At 44.5% G+C, this 15,844-nt stretch overlaps 2 protein-coding genes across 5 annotated transcripts in view; one reads left to right on the forward strand and one right to left on the reverse strand.

The window, feature by feature from the left end:
* Positions 1–340: 340 nt before the first annotated feature.
* Positions 341–10,869, reverse strand: DEDD (death effector domain containing). 4 transcript variants are annotated; one of them, XM_080930872.1, is made up of 6 exons: positions 10,661–10,869; positions 8,898–8,930; positions 2,890–3,278; positions 2,605–2,712; positions 1,217–1,363; positions 341–729 (listed from the first exon to the last, which is right to left on the reverse strand). In XM_080930872.1, exons 3-6 carry the CDS (start codon positions 3,212–3,214, stop codon positions 353–355), a joined length of 957 nt encoding a protein of 318 aa, XP_080786998.1. In that variant the 5' UTR covers positions 3,215–3,278; positions 8,898–8,930; positions 10,661–10,869; the 3' UTR covers positions 341–352. The 4 variants fall into 4 exon arrangements, with proteins under 4 accessions (XP_080786998.1, XP_080787000.1, XP_080786999.1 ...); XM_080930874.1 differs by lacking the exon at positions 10,661–10,869 and adding an exon at positions 10,501–10,550; XM_080930873.1 differs by lacking the exon at positions 10,661–10,869 and adding an exon at positions 9,567–9,782.
* A 443-nt stretch (positions 10,870–11,312) lies between these two features.
* Positions 11,313–15,844, forward strand: part of UFC1 (ubiquitin-fold modifier conjugating enzyme 1) — a 30,256-nt gene continuing 25,724 nt past the window's right edge. The window contains exon 1 of the mRNA XM_080923711.1: positions 11,313–11,347. The gene's annotated coding sequence lies outside the window, so the exon portion shown is untranslated. The remainder of the gene's footprint in view (positions 11,348–15,844) is intronic.

Consider the following 15,844-nt stretch of genomic DNA (forward strand, 5'->3'; position numbering starts at 1 on the left):
CCATTAAGTATTGATTACCCCTCAATGCACCTGAAAGCAGTGTTCAATCCCTTACAAAGGCTATGTTCCAGAGACTCTGTCCCTATACACTTGTCTTACGGCTCAGTGGTAAGGTGGCTGTAGACACACATTAGGGTAAGTGGCAACGGGAAGCGGGGAAGCCCAGGCACATGGGTGCAGGGAGGGCAGGGACACCACCTCCACCTTCCTTTGTCTTTCCTTTAAAAAAAAAAAGAAAAAAGAAAAAAGGCGGTGTGATTGGTTGGAAAGGGTAGAGAACAAATCCCAGAACAGTATGTCAGCTCCAGAGGTGAGGAGCAAACAGTCCCCAGAAAGGTGAGAAGGGGAAAGGTCAGGGTAATGCTTGCAGCATCAAGTTCCTCAGGAGTTTCTGTCGGCCCAGCTCATAGTCCTCCTCATCCACGTTCACCAGCAGCTTGATGGCTTCGTGGCCCACAGCTTGCTTGAGAGAGTCTGTGATGAAGACGCCTTTCAGTGCCTCTAATAATGAGCCATTAATGTAGTCTCGCCAGAATGCGTCGAGGTAGGTGAGCTCAGAAAACTTGATGTCACAGATGATGGAGCCCAGGTCCCGGGACTTGAGGATAGTGTTGGCCTGGTTAAAGCGCTCAAACTGGCGCTCAAGTGGGTCCTGCTTATTGGAGAAGACATTGCCTTGCAGAGCAGTCTCATGCTGGCAGTATTCCGCCCGAACTCGCAGCCTGATGTCTGGAGAGATTTAAGGAGGATGGTTTAAGGACTGTGTTTACAAGGAAAACTAGAAAAGCAAGCAAGAACAGCAGACATCCTCTTCTTGCAGCTTCTTTACCTCTCCTCAGCACTAGTTTTTCACTGTGTTCTTGAAGCCCTGGCCTTAATGCTGGAGCTGCCTTACAGTGATTATGTACAGGTCAGTCACAAACAGCACCGTGCTAAGACGACCTGTTTTATTAAAAAGTTGCACAAGTTTACTTTAATTCTCTGTCCTAACTTGGTTTATCTTATATATAAAAATGGCATTTGCATTCCTTTGATTTAATAGTAACTAAAAAGAATTGTAATATACCATTCCCAAAAAGATAATAGTTTTCATAAAAACTAAACCCAACCTGAAAACAGCAAAGATTGCCTTGCACTGAATTACAGAGCGCCCATTATCCCAGTTCTTTTTATTTCCCCTTAAGTCTACATCTCTAAAATCCTTGAATATCCTCACCACATGTCTGCTTTTCCTTCGGGTCTGGTGTCACTGACTTCCGGCGTTTTCGCTGGCTCCCAAGTGTGGTTCTCCCTCTGGCTGGCCGCTTACTACACATCTGAGAACCTGAAGTGGGGCAGCACACCACAGGATAGTGGGGAGGCACTGACCAGAAAGTAAATGGAAAACACAAGGTTTTTAAAAAGCAGAACGTCAAATACACCATTTGGAATATACAAAGGAATCGTTTAGCAGTATTGGTGATGTAACCTGGAGGCTGAGGGGTATAGCTAGTTCAGTGGTCAATGTCTGCTAAGCATTCATGAAGATCTGGATTCAGCCCTAGCAATTAGCAATGGGGGTAGCAGGAGGCACACACTAAATATGATGGAAGAAATCTATCATCCAAGCACTTAAGGATGAAGGAAGGAAGCCAGGTGGTAGTGGCCCATACCCTTAATCCCAGCACTTGGGAGGCAGAGGCAATTGACAATCTCTCAGTTCAATGCCAGCTTGTTATAGAGTAAGTTCCAGAACAGGCAGGGCTTCACAAAGAAACCCTGTCTCAGAAAAACAAAACAAAAACAAACAAGAAAGGTGAAGGAAGGCCAACTTGGTCTTTACAGAGTTCTACATCTACCCAAACTAAATAAAAAGTTGGGGCTGAAGAGATGGCTCAGTGGTTAAGAGCATTTGTAGTTCTTGCAGAGGACCCAGGTTCATCTACATAGTTCATCCAGTTTGAGGGGATCTGATACCTTCTTCTGACCTCTGTAGTCACTGGGCACACACATGGCAACATGCAAATATGCAGGCAATCAATAACAAAGAAAAAAAACTGGCCCAGAATCTGGAGAAATGGCTCAACACACATGCAGACATCATACTCATACACATAAATAGATTTTTAAAAAGTGACCTACAAGGAGATCAAACATAGACCTAGGCAAAGTCTACTTGACCTGATCTGCGTGTGTACATGTTCACCTCAGTGTGTTTCTATGTGAGTGTGAGTGCACGTGAAGGCCAAAGGTCAGCACTAGGTGTCTTCCTCAATCCTCTCCCCATCTTTTTTAGGGAAAGGCTTTCACTGAGCCTGAGTTCACCAATGTGCTGAGGCTGGCTGACTGTATGAGCTCCAGGAACCCACCTGTCTCTACCCTCCAACACAGAGATTACAGACACTTATTACCCAGCCTTTTCTGTGTAGGTGCTGGGAATCTGAACTCGGGTCTTCATGCTTACCCACAAGCACTTTACAAGTGAGCCACTTCCCCAGATTCTGACTTTTTTTTAATGGGGTAGATGTGGAGGGACCATATCCTTTCACTGATGTTGGCCCAGCCACACATGTGATGGGATCAATGTTTTCTTGCTTATGAAAATTACAAGTAATATCTTCTCACCTGTTTTAGAGGGCTGGGGAGGCCTCGGTTCTGGATCACTGAGGGCTCTGGGGGTCACATAGCGAATTGATGTTTCCTCCAGATACTTGTCTACAAGGTCAGGGCACACTGCAGGAGGAGAAGGAGTCACTCAAGAAAGAAATACATACCTGTTTTCTCCCAAAGGTGCTCCATTCTCCTCTGTACTCTCCAGGTCCAGACCGCCCCCCTGTAGATTCCCACATTACTCCCTCCTGGCCTCCCACAAATCTTATTCAAGTGCTCCCAGACCCCATAAGCCCTCACCAGCCCGTCTCTTCTTGAGAGTAACATAGGGCAGCAAGTCATGGCGAGTGATGATGCGCAGCAGCTGCAGCACCTGACGGAAGTTAGTCTCGTCACAGCGGCCCTGGCGCTCCAGAGCCAATAAGAAGTCCCGTCCATTTCGGATGAGTCCACGTTCATGGTCATCAATAACATCAACAAAAAGGAAGGAAAGCACTCGGACATCTCTGTGTGTCAGGTGAGTGCCCACGATGTCAAACATGCGGTGGAGGCTGTAGAGCCCGTGTTCCTGCTCACAACGCTCTTCGGGCCACACCTGGCTTGCCCGCCTCTTTAGGCCCGCCATGCTAGAGGCTCAGAAACAGAGTGCTTTCCAAAATCTCTGTGCAGCAACTGCAACCTCCAGTGATCTGTAAGATAGGACAGGATCTCATGAGCCAGTGCACTGCTGGCAACCAATTTTATTTAGCTGTACTGTCTTAACATGCTACTAACACAGCACAATGCTTAACATGTTTATCAAATATCATAAAGTGTTTATGCCTTTCATCTCAGCACTCAGGAGACAGAGAAAGTAGATCACAGAGTTCCAGGACAGTCAGGGCTACATAGAGACCCTGTCTCAAAAAAGCAAAAACAAAACAAAACAAAACACAATGCTCTTCATAATCAACAGATGATGCACTGAGACTAGATCCTACAAGGGATACAGTCAGTTCCTGGAGTGAGGATATTTTGTGTGATTTTAGAAATGCACAGGTCAGAAGTTTCTGTTGCAGCTAGGCATGAGCATATACACCTATAATTAAAGCACTCAGGAGCCAGAGGCAGGAGGATTACCCTAAGTTTGAAGCCATTCTGGTTTGCACAGCAAGTTGCATCCAGCCAAGGATATATAGGTAGACCCTAAGTCAAAACCAAAACAAGCCAGTCTGGTAAAGCATGCCTAAAACCCCAGCACTTGAGAGGTGGAGGCAAGAAGGATTATGAGTTTAAGGCCATCTTCAGCTACAGGGCAAGATCAAGGCCAGCCTGGGCTACATGAAACTCTGTCTCCATGTCGGTTGGTTTGTTTGTTGGTTGGATTTTTAATTATATCCAAATGTTCCCTTGTCCCCAAAACACTGCTGTTAGTCCTTGAAACACGGATCTGCTGTGCATGGAAGTACATGCCTGCAACTAGCATTGAGGAGGCTAAGGCAGGAGGGTCTGATTCCAGGCCAACCTAGTCTATATACTGAAACTGTCTTACAGAAACAACAATACAACAACAGAATAGTATCTGGGTGTAGCAATATAACCTTAGAACTCAGAAGGGTCTATGAGTGCGAAACCAATCTAGTGTTCCACAGACTAAGTTTTAGGCCAGCCAGGGTTAAATAGCATAACCAAGTCTCAAAAGGGGTGAGGGATGTTAATGGAGGAGCACCAGCTGACCTCCAGAAGATCTAAGTTCAATTCCCAGCACCCAGGATCGGCTTCTTCCACCAGTAACTCCAGCTCTGAGGGGATCTGACGCCACTGGCCTGAGAACCCCATAGGCACCTTCAGTCACACACATAACTAAATAAAAATTAAGATTCTTCTCTCTCTCTCTCTCTTTTTTAAGAATGGTGGTGTACAACTTTCATCCCAGTAAACAGAGAGAGGAAGGCGATCTCTATGAGTTCTAGGCCAGTCAAAACCTACAGTGACACTTTGTTCAAGCCATTTTAAATCTTTTTAAAAAAAACTTCCAGTTCCTTATACTGTAGATCTGCCTTCCAGAAGAGACCAGCTCACCTTCCTCATCTACCACCCATCTTAGCTTTTATTAACCATTCGTTTTCTAACATTATTCATGGAATGAGTTTACATATATTATGTAATTCCTTCATTCCTCTATACTTTTCTCCAGGCTATTCCCTTTGCCTGAATTCCTTTTCTCATGTGTCTAGTCCACATCCCTATAAGCCCCTGTTTTTCAGATGGCTAACTCATGAGAAGACCAACTCACTCTGGGTAGTGATAACTCATGCCTTTAATCCCAGTTCTGAGTCTGAGGCCAGCCTAGTGTACAGAGAGAGTTCTAGGACAGCCAGGACTACACAAAGAAACCCTGTCTCAAAACAAACAAACAAAAAAAACCCAACAACAGGAACTCAACCAAACAAACAAAGAAAACCCAACAATTTAGCTGGGCATGGTGGCTTCTTGCCTTATATCCCACCGATGCAAAAGCAGAGGCAAGCATTTCTCAATGAGTTTGAGGCTAGCTACTAAAACTAGGACTATCTTAAAAAGAAGGGGAAAAAAAAGTCAACTTTCTATCTCCAAGGCTGACTTAAGTGGTCCTCTTCTGTGCTCTTACAGAAAGTTGAATGTTTCTTTTATATCAGTGTATTAAAATTATTTAGATTTTTGCACAATTCATGGAGTACTGCTAAATCATCTTTATATTCATAATACTTAGTAGCAGGAAGCTGTAGCAGCAGCCTGTGATTGAGAACTGAGCTTAATTTTCAGGAGGTCAACACAAGCAACAACAGTTGAAAAACAAACCCATCAGAGCCCAAGAGTGAGAGAGGATCCTACCCAAAAGACACATGTAAACCAGGCGTGGTGGTACACACGTATGCCTATAATCCCAGAATTAGGAAGGCTGAGGCATGTAACAAACACAAGGCCAGTCTGAGTTATATAATGAAACCTGTCTCAGAAAGGGGCAGGTGGGGTGTGGGCACAGAAACACACTATTCAGTAACCATGCGCATATTTTAACTAGCCAGAGCTGTCTCCATACCACAGCTCTCACACCAAACCATCCTATTCAACAAGATGGTGTTCTGATCACTTTACACATGAACGCACTGGCTAATCTACGAGACAGAAAATGAAAAACTTTGGAAATAGCAGTGGTAGAGCGATGCTCAACATCCACGAGGCCTTGGATTCATTTCTAGAACCAGAAAGAGAAGAACAGAATGGTAAGCTCCTTCAGAAGAGCCATGATGATGAGTTAGCCAAGAAGCAATAAAGCCTGGTCCTTTCTCCCACAGTAAGCCAACAAGGAAAGCACAGAGACTCTTGGATTTGCCTTTGGGTTCAGGGAGGAGAAGCCCAACTAAAAATAAATATGACCCACATGTAGTTTTGAAAACCCAGGTTCCTCACCCAAAGTATGGAAAACAGCTGAGAAAATCATTATTCACTGGTTTTCCTTGTCTCTTCCTTTCATTTCACCTGTTGTCACCTAGCACAAATGTGGTTGCTGAGGGAAAAAATACCTTCTCACTCAAGTAGGCATCGGGAGAAAACTGAGCTCCCTTAGAACCCCTGCAAGTTTTCCATGGTCCCTACCCCACCTGTTCCCTTTGGCCAGCTGCTGATTATAAGGATCCCAGAGAAAACAGATGGGCAGGTTTCACATACAACCAATCAGAAGAGCAGATTGTTGCTTTGTTTCCCTAATTCAAAGTGTCCTTAAAACCCAAGCAATTAAGAAAACCACCCCCCCACACACATACTCTGTCCCTCGAAAATGAGGTAAAATAAAGGAAAACACTATAGTCCTAATTATGTAATCAATGTAATTCTGCAATATGTCTCAATCCTCTGAGAACTCCCTTCACTTGACAGGAGAGAAAGACACTGTTAAGTCCTAGATCCCAGGCCAGATCACCCATCAGAGCTTCTCGGGCTGTGGTTGTCCACCTGGAGCAGTTTGCTCTGCCAGGGGACATTTGGCAATGACTGAAGACAGTTTTGATTGTCAAGATTTGTGGAGAGGGAGTTACACTACCAACTTATAATAAGCCCAATGTACTGTTACACATCATACAAAGCATGGGATAATTACTAACAACAAAGATATCTGGACCAAAATGTCCACCGTAGTTAAGGTTGAGGCATCCATCCTATTTTAAGTGAAACATGATGAAAGATCTAAAGGGTGCATGTCACTTTCCTTACTAGATTTACAGAAGGAAGCTGTGAGGTTTCTTCACCCTGAAACAATCCAATCTTATTCTAGAAGCAAAGGAGGGCCAGTCAGACATAGGCTCACTTAAGTCATGAATCCAACTGTCACAAAGACAATCATCTCACCCCAGCAATGCCTCCTCCATCACCTGCGGTTGCCATTCAGGTGAATAGCAGGCGGCAGACATACTCCCTTCTGGTCCATCCCAGGAGGTCTACTTTGACCCATTTCAATCTGGAGTTTTGTGGAAATAAGAAAAATGCCAACTTCAAGACAAACAACAAATGACCCTTGGTGCCATATATAAAGTCCCAAAACAAGACTAGACAGCAGGCCCTTCCTTGTTAGGTCACTAATCAGACTTACAGTATTCAATGAAGCAAAACACAGAGGCAAGCATTTTCCAAGGCATGTCTCCCAGAATAATGTCAAGAGGCTGGCATGCAGGCCAACAGGCAGCTCTCCCCACTTAATTATCATCCAGGATTGTGAGTTAACTCAGCAACCCAGCCAGGGTGTCTAAGAATCTAACTTCAGGATGAGAAGAATGCCACCAACTTTCTCTTAAGGCAAATTGTACTCAGCTTTCAGTGGCCAGGGAGCTCAGCCTAGGCACAGCATTCCTACCACCATGGAGAAAGCGCCCTCTTCCAAAGATGTTAGAAAGAACTCATGTGCTGGTCATCTCAAATACTGCTAAATACCGAGAAACAAAAGTAGCAGTAAGCAGGGAAGGGTAGTGCACTCCTCTAAATCCTAACACCTGGGAGGCAGAGGCAGGTGGCTGAGTTCAAAGCCAACTTGGTCTATGCAGTGCGACCCTACATACAAACAAAACAAGACACTCCACAACTATAAACAAAAGTACTGATCCACGGAATGCCCTTGCTGTAGTTTAAATACTAATGTGCACTTTGTTTTGTACTAGGGACCAAACACAGGGGCCTTGGGTTCAAGCAGGTAAGTGCTCTCCCACTGAGCTACATCCCAGCAGAATAATTCCAGATTGTTATGAATTGTTGGATTTCCTGGAGTTGTTCATTTTCCTTTAGTGAGGTCTGAAGTAGTAAGAGCCAATAAGTCTGTATGTACCTAGACAGTTTCTTCTTGATAGATTACTCTCCACTGCATTTGTGCCTAAGCAGTCTAGACTGTCCCATCCAGAAGTGGCAATCCTAACTTTTAAAAGTACTATGACTTATTGAAGCAAAGAATGTGTAGAATTATCTTGAAATTAAAATGGTAGGTAGTCTAGTTTCTAACAGGAATAGCATCTATATTTTTACAAGAAAAAAAAAAAAAAAGAAATATTTGACTCTCTCAAAAGCCCTTACCAGAAAGTCATGTGGAAGATTTTTTTTTTAAATGATAACAGCCAGGTGTAGTAGCACATCCCTTTCATCCCCACACTTGGGAGGCACAGGCAGATAGATCTCTGAGTTTGAGGCTAGCCTGGTCTAGATAGCACATTATAGGCTAGCCAGGACTACACAGTGAAACCTGTATTACGGAAGGGACAACAGCAGCTTTGAACCTTGAAGTGAAAACCACTCTGGAAGAGGGCTAAGAGCTCATGAAGCGCTCGCTTGCTGGTGGGACCAGGAAAAGAGCAACCAAATATATCTGGAGGGCAGAATTACAACACAGTATGTTTCCAAAAAATCCCAAGAACTCTGAACAGCTGGAAGAGACAGTAAACTGGGGGTGGGGGGAACCTTCTCACTGAAGTTCCTTAGCCGCCCTCTGAGGGAAATAGTTCACAGATAATGCAAAAGAACACAACTTTCCATATGTTAAACATGTTTCACTCAGAGCTGACCAGAAAGCTAGAAAATATCAAACCAAAGCTGGGACCTTGTCCCAGGACACTTAATATCCCCCTTTTCCCTCCTTCTATCTTTCTCCAGTTACCTGACCAGTGACTTGCAACAAACCTTAATGAACTCACCAAGAGAGTAATACTCCCTTTCCCTAGCATCTACCTGGTTAAATAAACTCTACCCAAAGCATCTCATACTGTTTCCCTTCCCTCCCATTGTGTGCAAACAAGAAAATGTTCCAGACTTACCTTTGCAAGAAACTTAATTTCCCAGGGCTCTTCCTAGCACAAGTTTCAAAGCCAGAAGAAAAACAAAAATAAAAACAAATAAGGGGGGGAGGTAAAAGAGCAAAATTTCAAGTTTTATTTTGAAACTTCAAAGGTTCAGTGTCAGTGCCAAAAAATAAAAATCATCTAAGCCTAAAGTCATTTCATTGACCCAACTATTCCAAACTAAAGAGAACTCAAACATACCAAAGTCCTCTTCTCTGATCGGCAAAATTCACAATATAGTATCAGCCCCCCAAATTTCCAGTCTCAATGGTTCATAGCAAGAAAGGCCCCAACTCAATCACTTCTAGGAAACCATCACCCTGATATCATCTTGCCTTCCTCAACGCCTTATTCCATCCAGTGGAAGGAAAGACAGAGTGGTAAGGGGGAACTGGGAGGGAAAAGTTACAGCCAAAGAAAGCTCTTCCTTCTCCTCACTCATGAGGCCTGAATCAAACTCGAGCTTCACCTCTTCCTTCAGCACACAATGAGAACAAAATAACCACTAAGGCGGCATCCAGTACTTCTACACTCACGGTAGGAAACGTTTCTTTCTAAATATGCATGCTGACACCTCCTCCCCTCCTAGAGCTTGAGGAGCAAAAGGGTCTGTAAAAGGTAAGCATATTTAATTAGCCTGATTACCTAAATGCCCGTCTGTCTCTTCTATTTCCTCCTCAAGCTTCCAGAGCCTCCACCTTGGTATATAAAGCTCCAGAAAAGTCTCTTTCCCCATTCCTGTAATGCTAATTGAAAAAAAAAAAAAAAAACAAAAAAACCAGAAAACAAAACCTAGGAAAGTGCTTTACTAATCTCCCTATTTGTAACCAGGAAAAACAAGGAAGCATAAGCAAGAGTGTGTTTTGGAAAGCAAATCCGGTTGAACCCTCATTCAACCCCAATTCTCCAAACCCACATGACCATTCCTTTCTGCCCTTCCCACCCTATTAAAAGCTAAGCACCTGGCAATTAAAATTGGCTGCAACTGATACTGCTTAACTCTGCTGCCTTTCCACAGGGGAAAGGGAAACCCCCAAACCCTCTATCATCCGTGCAGCTCCACTGCCCTATCTCCCCCTTCCTTCCAAACTTTCCTCCGGGTCTCTCACTTTCTACCCCGTCACATCTCCACTCTCTCCATTCCCCGAGCCCCCCTTCTCTTCTCTTCCACCCAAATTCTCCCCTAGGCCCTTCCGCTTCCAATTTGAACACTTTGAAAACCTCCCTCCAGCAACCGTCTCAAGTCCAATTCAACCCCCCCCCCCTTCCCACGTCCTCACAACAGCGCTCACGGGAGTCCAGTCCTCCCTGCAGCCACCAACCACATGCCACAAGCCCCCTTCCCCTCCACACCCTCAGCCTCTCCCTCCTGCTCCTACCCCTCTCAAGCGCTGGCTCGCAGCCCCACTCCCCACCTCGGCCTCTTTAATGTCCCTGGCCAGGCCCAGCCTCGGCCCTTGTTTACGCCCCTCCCCATGCTCGCACTCCTGCGCCCCGATCCCTACCATCTCCCACAGTTGCCATCTCCCACAGTTGCCATCTCCCCTGCACGCCCCCCTCGGCTGCTCCCTTCCCCCACCTGGTAGCGTCCCGTCACCTCCCTCTCTGGAGGTTCTCTGGCTGGACGTCGCCACCACCTCCCCCTTCACTTTCCTTCCCCAAGCCCTTCGCGGCCCCGCCCGGCCCCGCCCCGTCCCACTCGACTCCCCCTCCCCACGCCGGCCGCCCCGCCGCCTCACTCTCGGCTCAGGCTCGGCGCCGCCATGTTGGATCCATCCGCGCTGCTCTCCCGGGCCTGTCTCACCGCGCCGCATCCGGGCTCCAGCCGCCACCGCCTCCGCCGCCGCCACCGCCGCCGCGGGCGTGGGGGAGGGGAGGGCCGGGCGGGGGTGGCTGCATCCTGCACAGCGCCTCCCGGAACCTGGCCGGTTAGTGTCGGCTTCGAAACCATAACGAGGCATGAGCAGAGCAGCCATATTAGGTGAGGGCAGCCTGGCAGCGGCATTAAGCAGGGAGTGGATAGCTTCACGTCGGGAAGGGAGACTGGAGACTGGCAGCCATCTTGCTTTGGGGCAAGCTGGCAACGCAGGGTTTTCGTAACGGCGGCGTCAGGGAGGTTCTGAGAAGTGGAGAAATAACGTATTTGAATGTGGAAGCCTTGGTGGCGCCAGAGCTGGCAGGTATTAGACTTCAAGGCCCTTGGGAGAGTGGGACTGGCAGCCATGATACGTAAGGGCGGAATAGTACCGGAGTCGGACTGCCCGGTGAACGTAGGTGAAAGTTCAAGATCTGGATTTAACCTTTGCTTTGAACTTCCTGTTACCCAGACGTTCTGAAACACGGACTTTAAACTGCGCTTCTCAGATTATCTCGAAACTCATCCCTTCAGTATTTTCCTTTTGAGCTCCCATTTCCTGTCGCCTCAGGTGATTCGTGAAAGACTGTTGAGAATTGAATTGGGGGTTGAGGTGGGATAGGCTCAGGTATGTTCTGGAGCTGCCAACAGCCTGATATGGCTAAAGGAAAAGGTAATACAAAGGTCTGTGAGGATAGGGAGGGACCCGATGACTCAAGACCTTGCAAATTTATTTATCCTAAGGGCAGATGAATTGGCTTTGAAGGGTCTAAACAGAGGTGTGAAGAATTTTATTTGTATTGCAGAGCCGATCCAGCCTGTCTGCTCTGGGCGTGTTGGTGATGGTCTAGAGCCTGAGGCAGGAGGCATACTTGAGCCTTGAAGATGGACACCAATTTGGGCTTAATTTAAGCGAAGAAGACCCCTAGGGTGTTAGCACTGTGGAAGAATGTGTCAGCACAGTTAGGCCTGGCGCTCAGTCCCCGGGGAGTGGGGCTGGGAAGGGAAAGAGATCACTGCTTGCCATATAAAAGGTGGTTTACAAAAGTAGAACAGAGAACAATTATGAAGCTAAGGAAGAGATCGTGGTGATGTCTAGGTAGGAAACATGCGTTGGAAACATGAGTATTCTGACTTGAATAACTGGGTTACACTATTTTTAGTTTTAAGGGAGAGCTGCAGGATGTCTTTTAGGCAAGTAAATATGAGTTAATGTGGTTTGAAACCAATAAAATTTAAAGTGTACTTGTATGCGTAGAGACAGTTCTTGGAGCCATAGGAGAACAATGGCCTTAGAGAGGAGAATGTGTCCATTCGAGGAATGGGGGAAAAGCCAGTAAATAGGCCAAGAGGAGGCACAGACAGGAGAAAAGTATCAAGGAAACTTGTTAAAAGTATCAAATGTAACGGATCGAGTAAAATGTGGAGTAAAATGTGTGGTTAGGATTGTGGAAGAAAGAAAGGTCACTAGGTAAACTTGGAGAAAGGTGTTACATAGATGTATAGAGTAACAACCCGATCCAAGTGGAAAGATACAATGTATAAAAACGTTACTCAGGTTTGTAATCCCAGCACTCAAAAAAATGGAAGGATGCAATTTGAGGCAAACTTGGATCTATTTAATGAGCAACAAACCAGCCAGACCCAGTCATAAAAAATCAAAAATAAAAAGCCCCTTTTTCGGTGTTAATTGTAAGAAAAAGGAAGAAGAAGAAAAAAGGGAAGCTACATTGTTTCATGGAAGAAAACTTAAAAGAGGAAGGTTTCATCAGTTAGTGGTGGTACATATCTTTAATCCCAATATTCAGGAGGCAGAAAACAGATGGATCTCTGAGTTGAGGACAACCTGGTCTACATGAAGAAACTCTGCCTCAAACAAGAGGGGAAAAAGGAAAAAATAAAGAGGAAAGGAAAAGAAAGGAACGAGTTTGAGCCTCTCAGGTGGCTGGACTGTACATTAGCAAAACCTTTTGTCTGAAGCTTATCCAAGATAGAATGACTATTACCAATAGGCTGGGGAAAAAGTGCTCAGGGCAGCCAGAGCTACACAGAGAAACTCTATTTTTTGGTTTTTGTTTGTTTCTTATTTTTTAAAAAACCCAAATGTTGTAGTGTAGTGTAGTGAAGAAAAAAATGCTCATGGTGATTAGGGTGGGAGAGCACTTTACCTTAAAAAAAATCAGTATAGAGGAGTTTTTCTTGTTTCTTGGTTTGTTTGAGACAACCAGATCAAGATCCACCTGCCTCAGCCTCCTGATTTCTGGGACTAAAGGCATGTGCCACTGTGTGTGTGTGTGTATGTGTGTGTGTGTGTATGTGTGTCTCTGTGTGTGTCCGTGTGTGTGTCTGTGTGTCTGTGTTCATTCTCGAGCAATTGAGCAAATCTGCCTTTAACTGTTTCAGAGGATCTGGCACACTCTTCTGGCCTCTAAGGACCCCTGCACACATGTGCACATACAGACATGCACATAAATATTTGTAAAAGATATGTTATCTAAGATCGAGCTAAATCACTCCTGATGTCTGAAGGAATCTAAGTCAGCACAGTAGGGAGATACCTGTGTGTCCACAATATTTAAGTTTTGGACTTGGCCTAATGTGCATCAATAGATGAAGGGCTAATGGAAATGGACTTTTATTCAGTCAAAAAGAATAAAATCCTCTCATTTGCAGGAAGATGAATATTTGGCACTGGAGATTATTGTGTTTTGTAAAAGGCAGAGTCAAATAATTTTTTTTCTTGTGTGCTAAGTCTAGATTTGGATATAAATATATCATGACAGTAGAACTTTGGTGTAAAAGGAAGGAGAGAAGGAGGAATGAGGAACTCACAAGATGTAGAGAAAATGACTGTGAACAAAGTATTCAGTATGCTTGTGTTATAATGTCTTGGTAAAACCCCATCTTTTTCTTTTTTTCTTTTCTTTTTTTGACTCAGAAACTCACTCAATAACTTTAGCTGTCCTGTAATTCACTTTGTAGACTAGGCTGGCCTTGAACTACAGAGATCAGCCTGCCTCTGTCTGTAGAGTGCTGAAATTTAAGGGTATGAGGCGCCACAGCCAACAAAAACCCATTACTTTATATGATGAATATGGCTCACACACTCCAAGGTCACAGTCACTTATATATGGTTCTAGAATTAAGTGTCTCTCTCCTTCTCTCCGATGGTGTTTTACCAGTTTTCAAGAAAGTTTTTTTTCTCATTAACACTCTTCTGCTCCCATGGGAAAGACTTTTCCTACTCTAGTTGTTTTATTTTTTTTAATTATTTTTATTTTGTGTATATGGCAAATATAAATTATTCACCTGCATTTGTGTATGTGTACCACATGTGTTCCTGGTGCCTGAAGAGATTCCCTGAACCTGGAGTTGCAGGTTATACGCTGCTACAGTAGTGAGTGAGATGACACGCACCTTTAATCCAAGCATCCCAGAGGCAGAGGCAGGCTGATGCTAGTCAGGGACACACAAGTGTCCCCTTGTCTCAAGGGGAAAAAATGAGCGTGATGCCATTATTAATAAAGATATAAGGGCTATAAAGATGACTGTGGGCAAAGGTACTTGTTGCTGCCAAGCCTAATGACCTGAGATTGGTTCCCTGGACCAGCAGCTTCTGAAAATTGTTCTCTATTCTCCACATGCACACCATGGTATATACACACTCACACATATACATGGACATAGGCATACATCAAAATATAACTTAAAACAGTAACAGTGTTTAGTGGCTTTTTAATAAGTGTATTTCAGTTTTACCCAAATAATTGAGATGGACTATTATATTTATCAAGATTTAATGGCACAACAACTGAGCAGTATTGCTCTATTTTAATCCTCTAGGCTAATCTTGCTACCTCCCAGCCAAAATCTCAGAGATACTTGCATTTTATGGCTTTCTCTACTCAAGCTGTTTTTTCATGCTTTCTCTTGGACTCTCTCCTTGCCTCACTCCCTGCCCTGGCTAACGGGGAGTTCAGTATAGAGAGAATCCTTATAAGCATCACCTGTCAATAAAAAGCCATTCGCTAATGAGCTGAGACAAAAAATAGGAGGTGGGACATTGACAGGAAGAGAGAAGATTCTGGAAAAGTACAGAATAAAAGGAGACACAAAGATATTAGAGAAATTTGAGGGAAACACTGAGGAGACTGGGAGAAAAGCAGGCCGGGCCTGAAGAGAGCTAACTAACCAAGTGGTAGAATAGTTTAAGTTAACTAAGTGATGATCTAGGAAATAAGCCAAAGCTTTTGGTCTAGACATTTATTAATAAAAGTCTCAGAATCACTATTCTGGGAGCAGGGGCTGAAAGGAAAAACAGATTTTTATAGTCCAGCGCTATTCTCTCCCCTGATCATTGGCTGATCCACATTTTTATTGACCAGTGAGGGAATAATTAAGGAGCAATATTTACATTACAACATTAAGACAAGATATTCTCAGAATAGGAATTGCAACCAGATATGGGGGCACAGAAATGAGCATTTAAATAATGCAGGGTTGATCTTTACACACTGCACAATAACATTGTGCCTACAACACGGGGTATATAAGGTGTTAGAGCAGGACGGAGGACATAGCTCAGTTGCTGGAGCATTTCCCTGGTGTCAACAAGACCCTGATTTCAACACCCAGTGTGAGAAAAGACAGACTATAAAACAAGCCAAAAAAGTTTTAGTGTTTATTTGTAAGTTTTGAGTCAGGTCTTTCTATGTATCCCTACCTAGCCTGGAACTCACTGTGTGCACCAGGTTGACCCCAAACTCAAAATCCACCTGACTCTGGCTCCCTATTTCTGGGATGAAAGGGTATGTGTCACCTAGATAAACCAAAAGAAAATTAGTGTTAGATATAGTTGGCTTGATAGAAGAAATGAAGAAAGGCACATTGTCTTGGCACTTAGGAGGCGGGAAGAAAGAGGGTTTGGCACATAGTTTGAGGCAAGCTAAGGTACAAGACAGACAGACACCTTGTCTCAATAAAATAACTGGCATACGGGTCCAGATAGAACAGGCCAATAATCAATCCCCCATACTCAGGAAACTGAGATGGGAGGCTCTCAAGGTCT

This window comes from Micromys minutus (genome assembly GCF_963924665.1).
Source record: "Micromys minutus genome assembly, chromosome: 1".
Classification (NCBI taxonomy): Eukaryota; Metazoa; Chordata; class Mammalia; order Rodentia; family Muridae; genus Micromys; species Micromys minutus.

Bases quoted from the DNA above. Each gene is read 5' to 3' on its own strand.
- DEDD (XM_080930875.1), bottom strand. From the start codon at position 3,214: ATGGCGGGCCTAAAGAGGCGGGCAAGCCAGGTGTGGCCCGAAGAGCGT. The intron at 1,364-2,604 runs GTGAGAAGATAT...CTTTCTGGTCAG, and splicing joins TCCCCAGCCCTCTAAAACAG to TGCCTCCCCACTATCCTGTG. The intron at 730-1,216 runs GTGAGGATATTC...AAATCTCTCCAG, and splicing joins GAAGGAAAAGCAGACATGTG to ACATCAGGCTGCGAGTTCGG.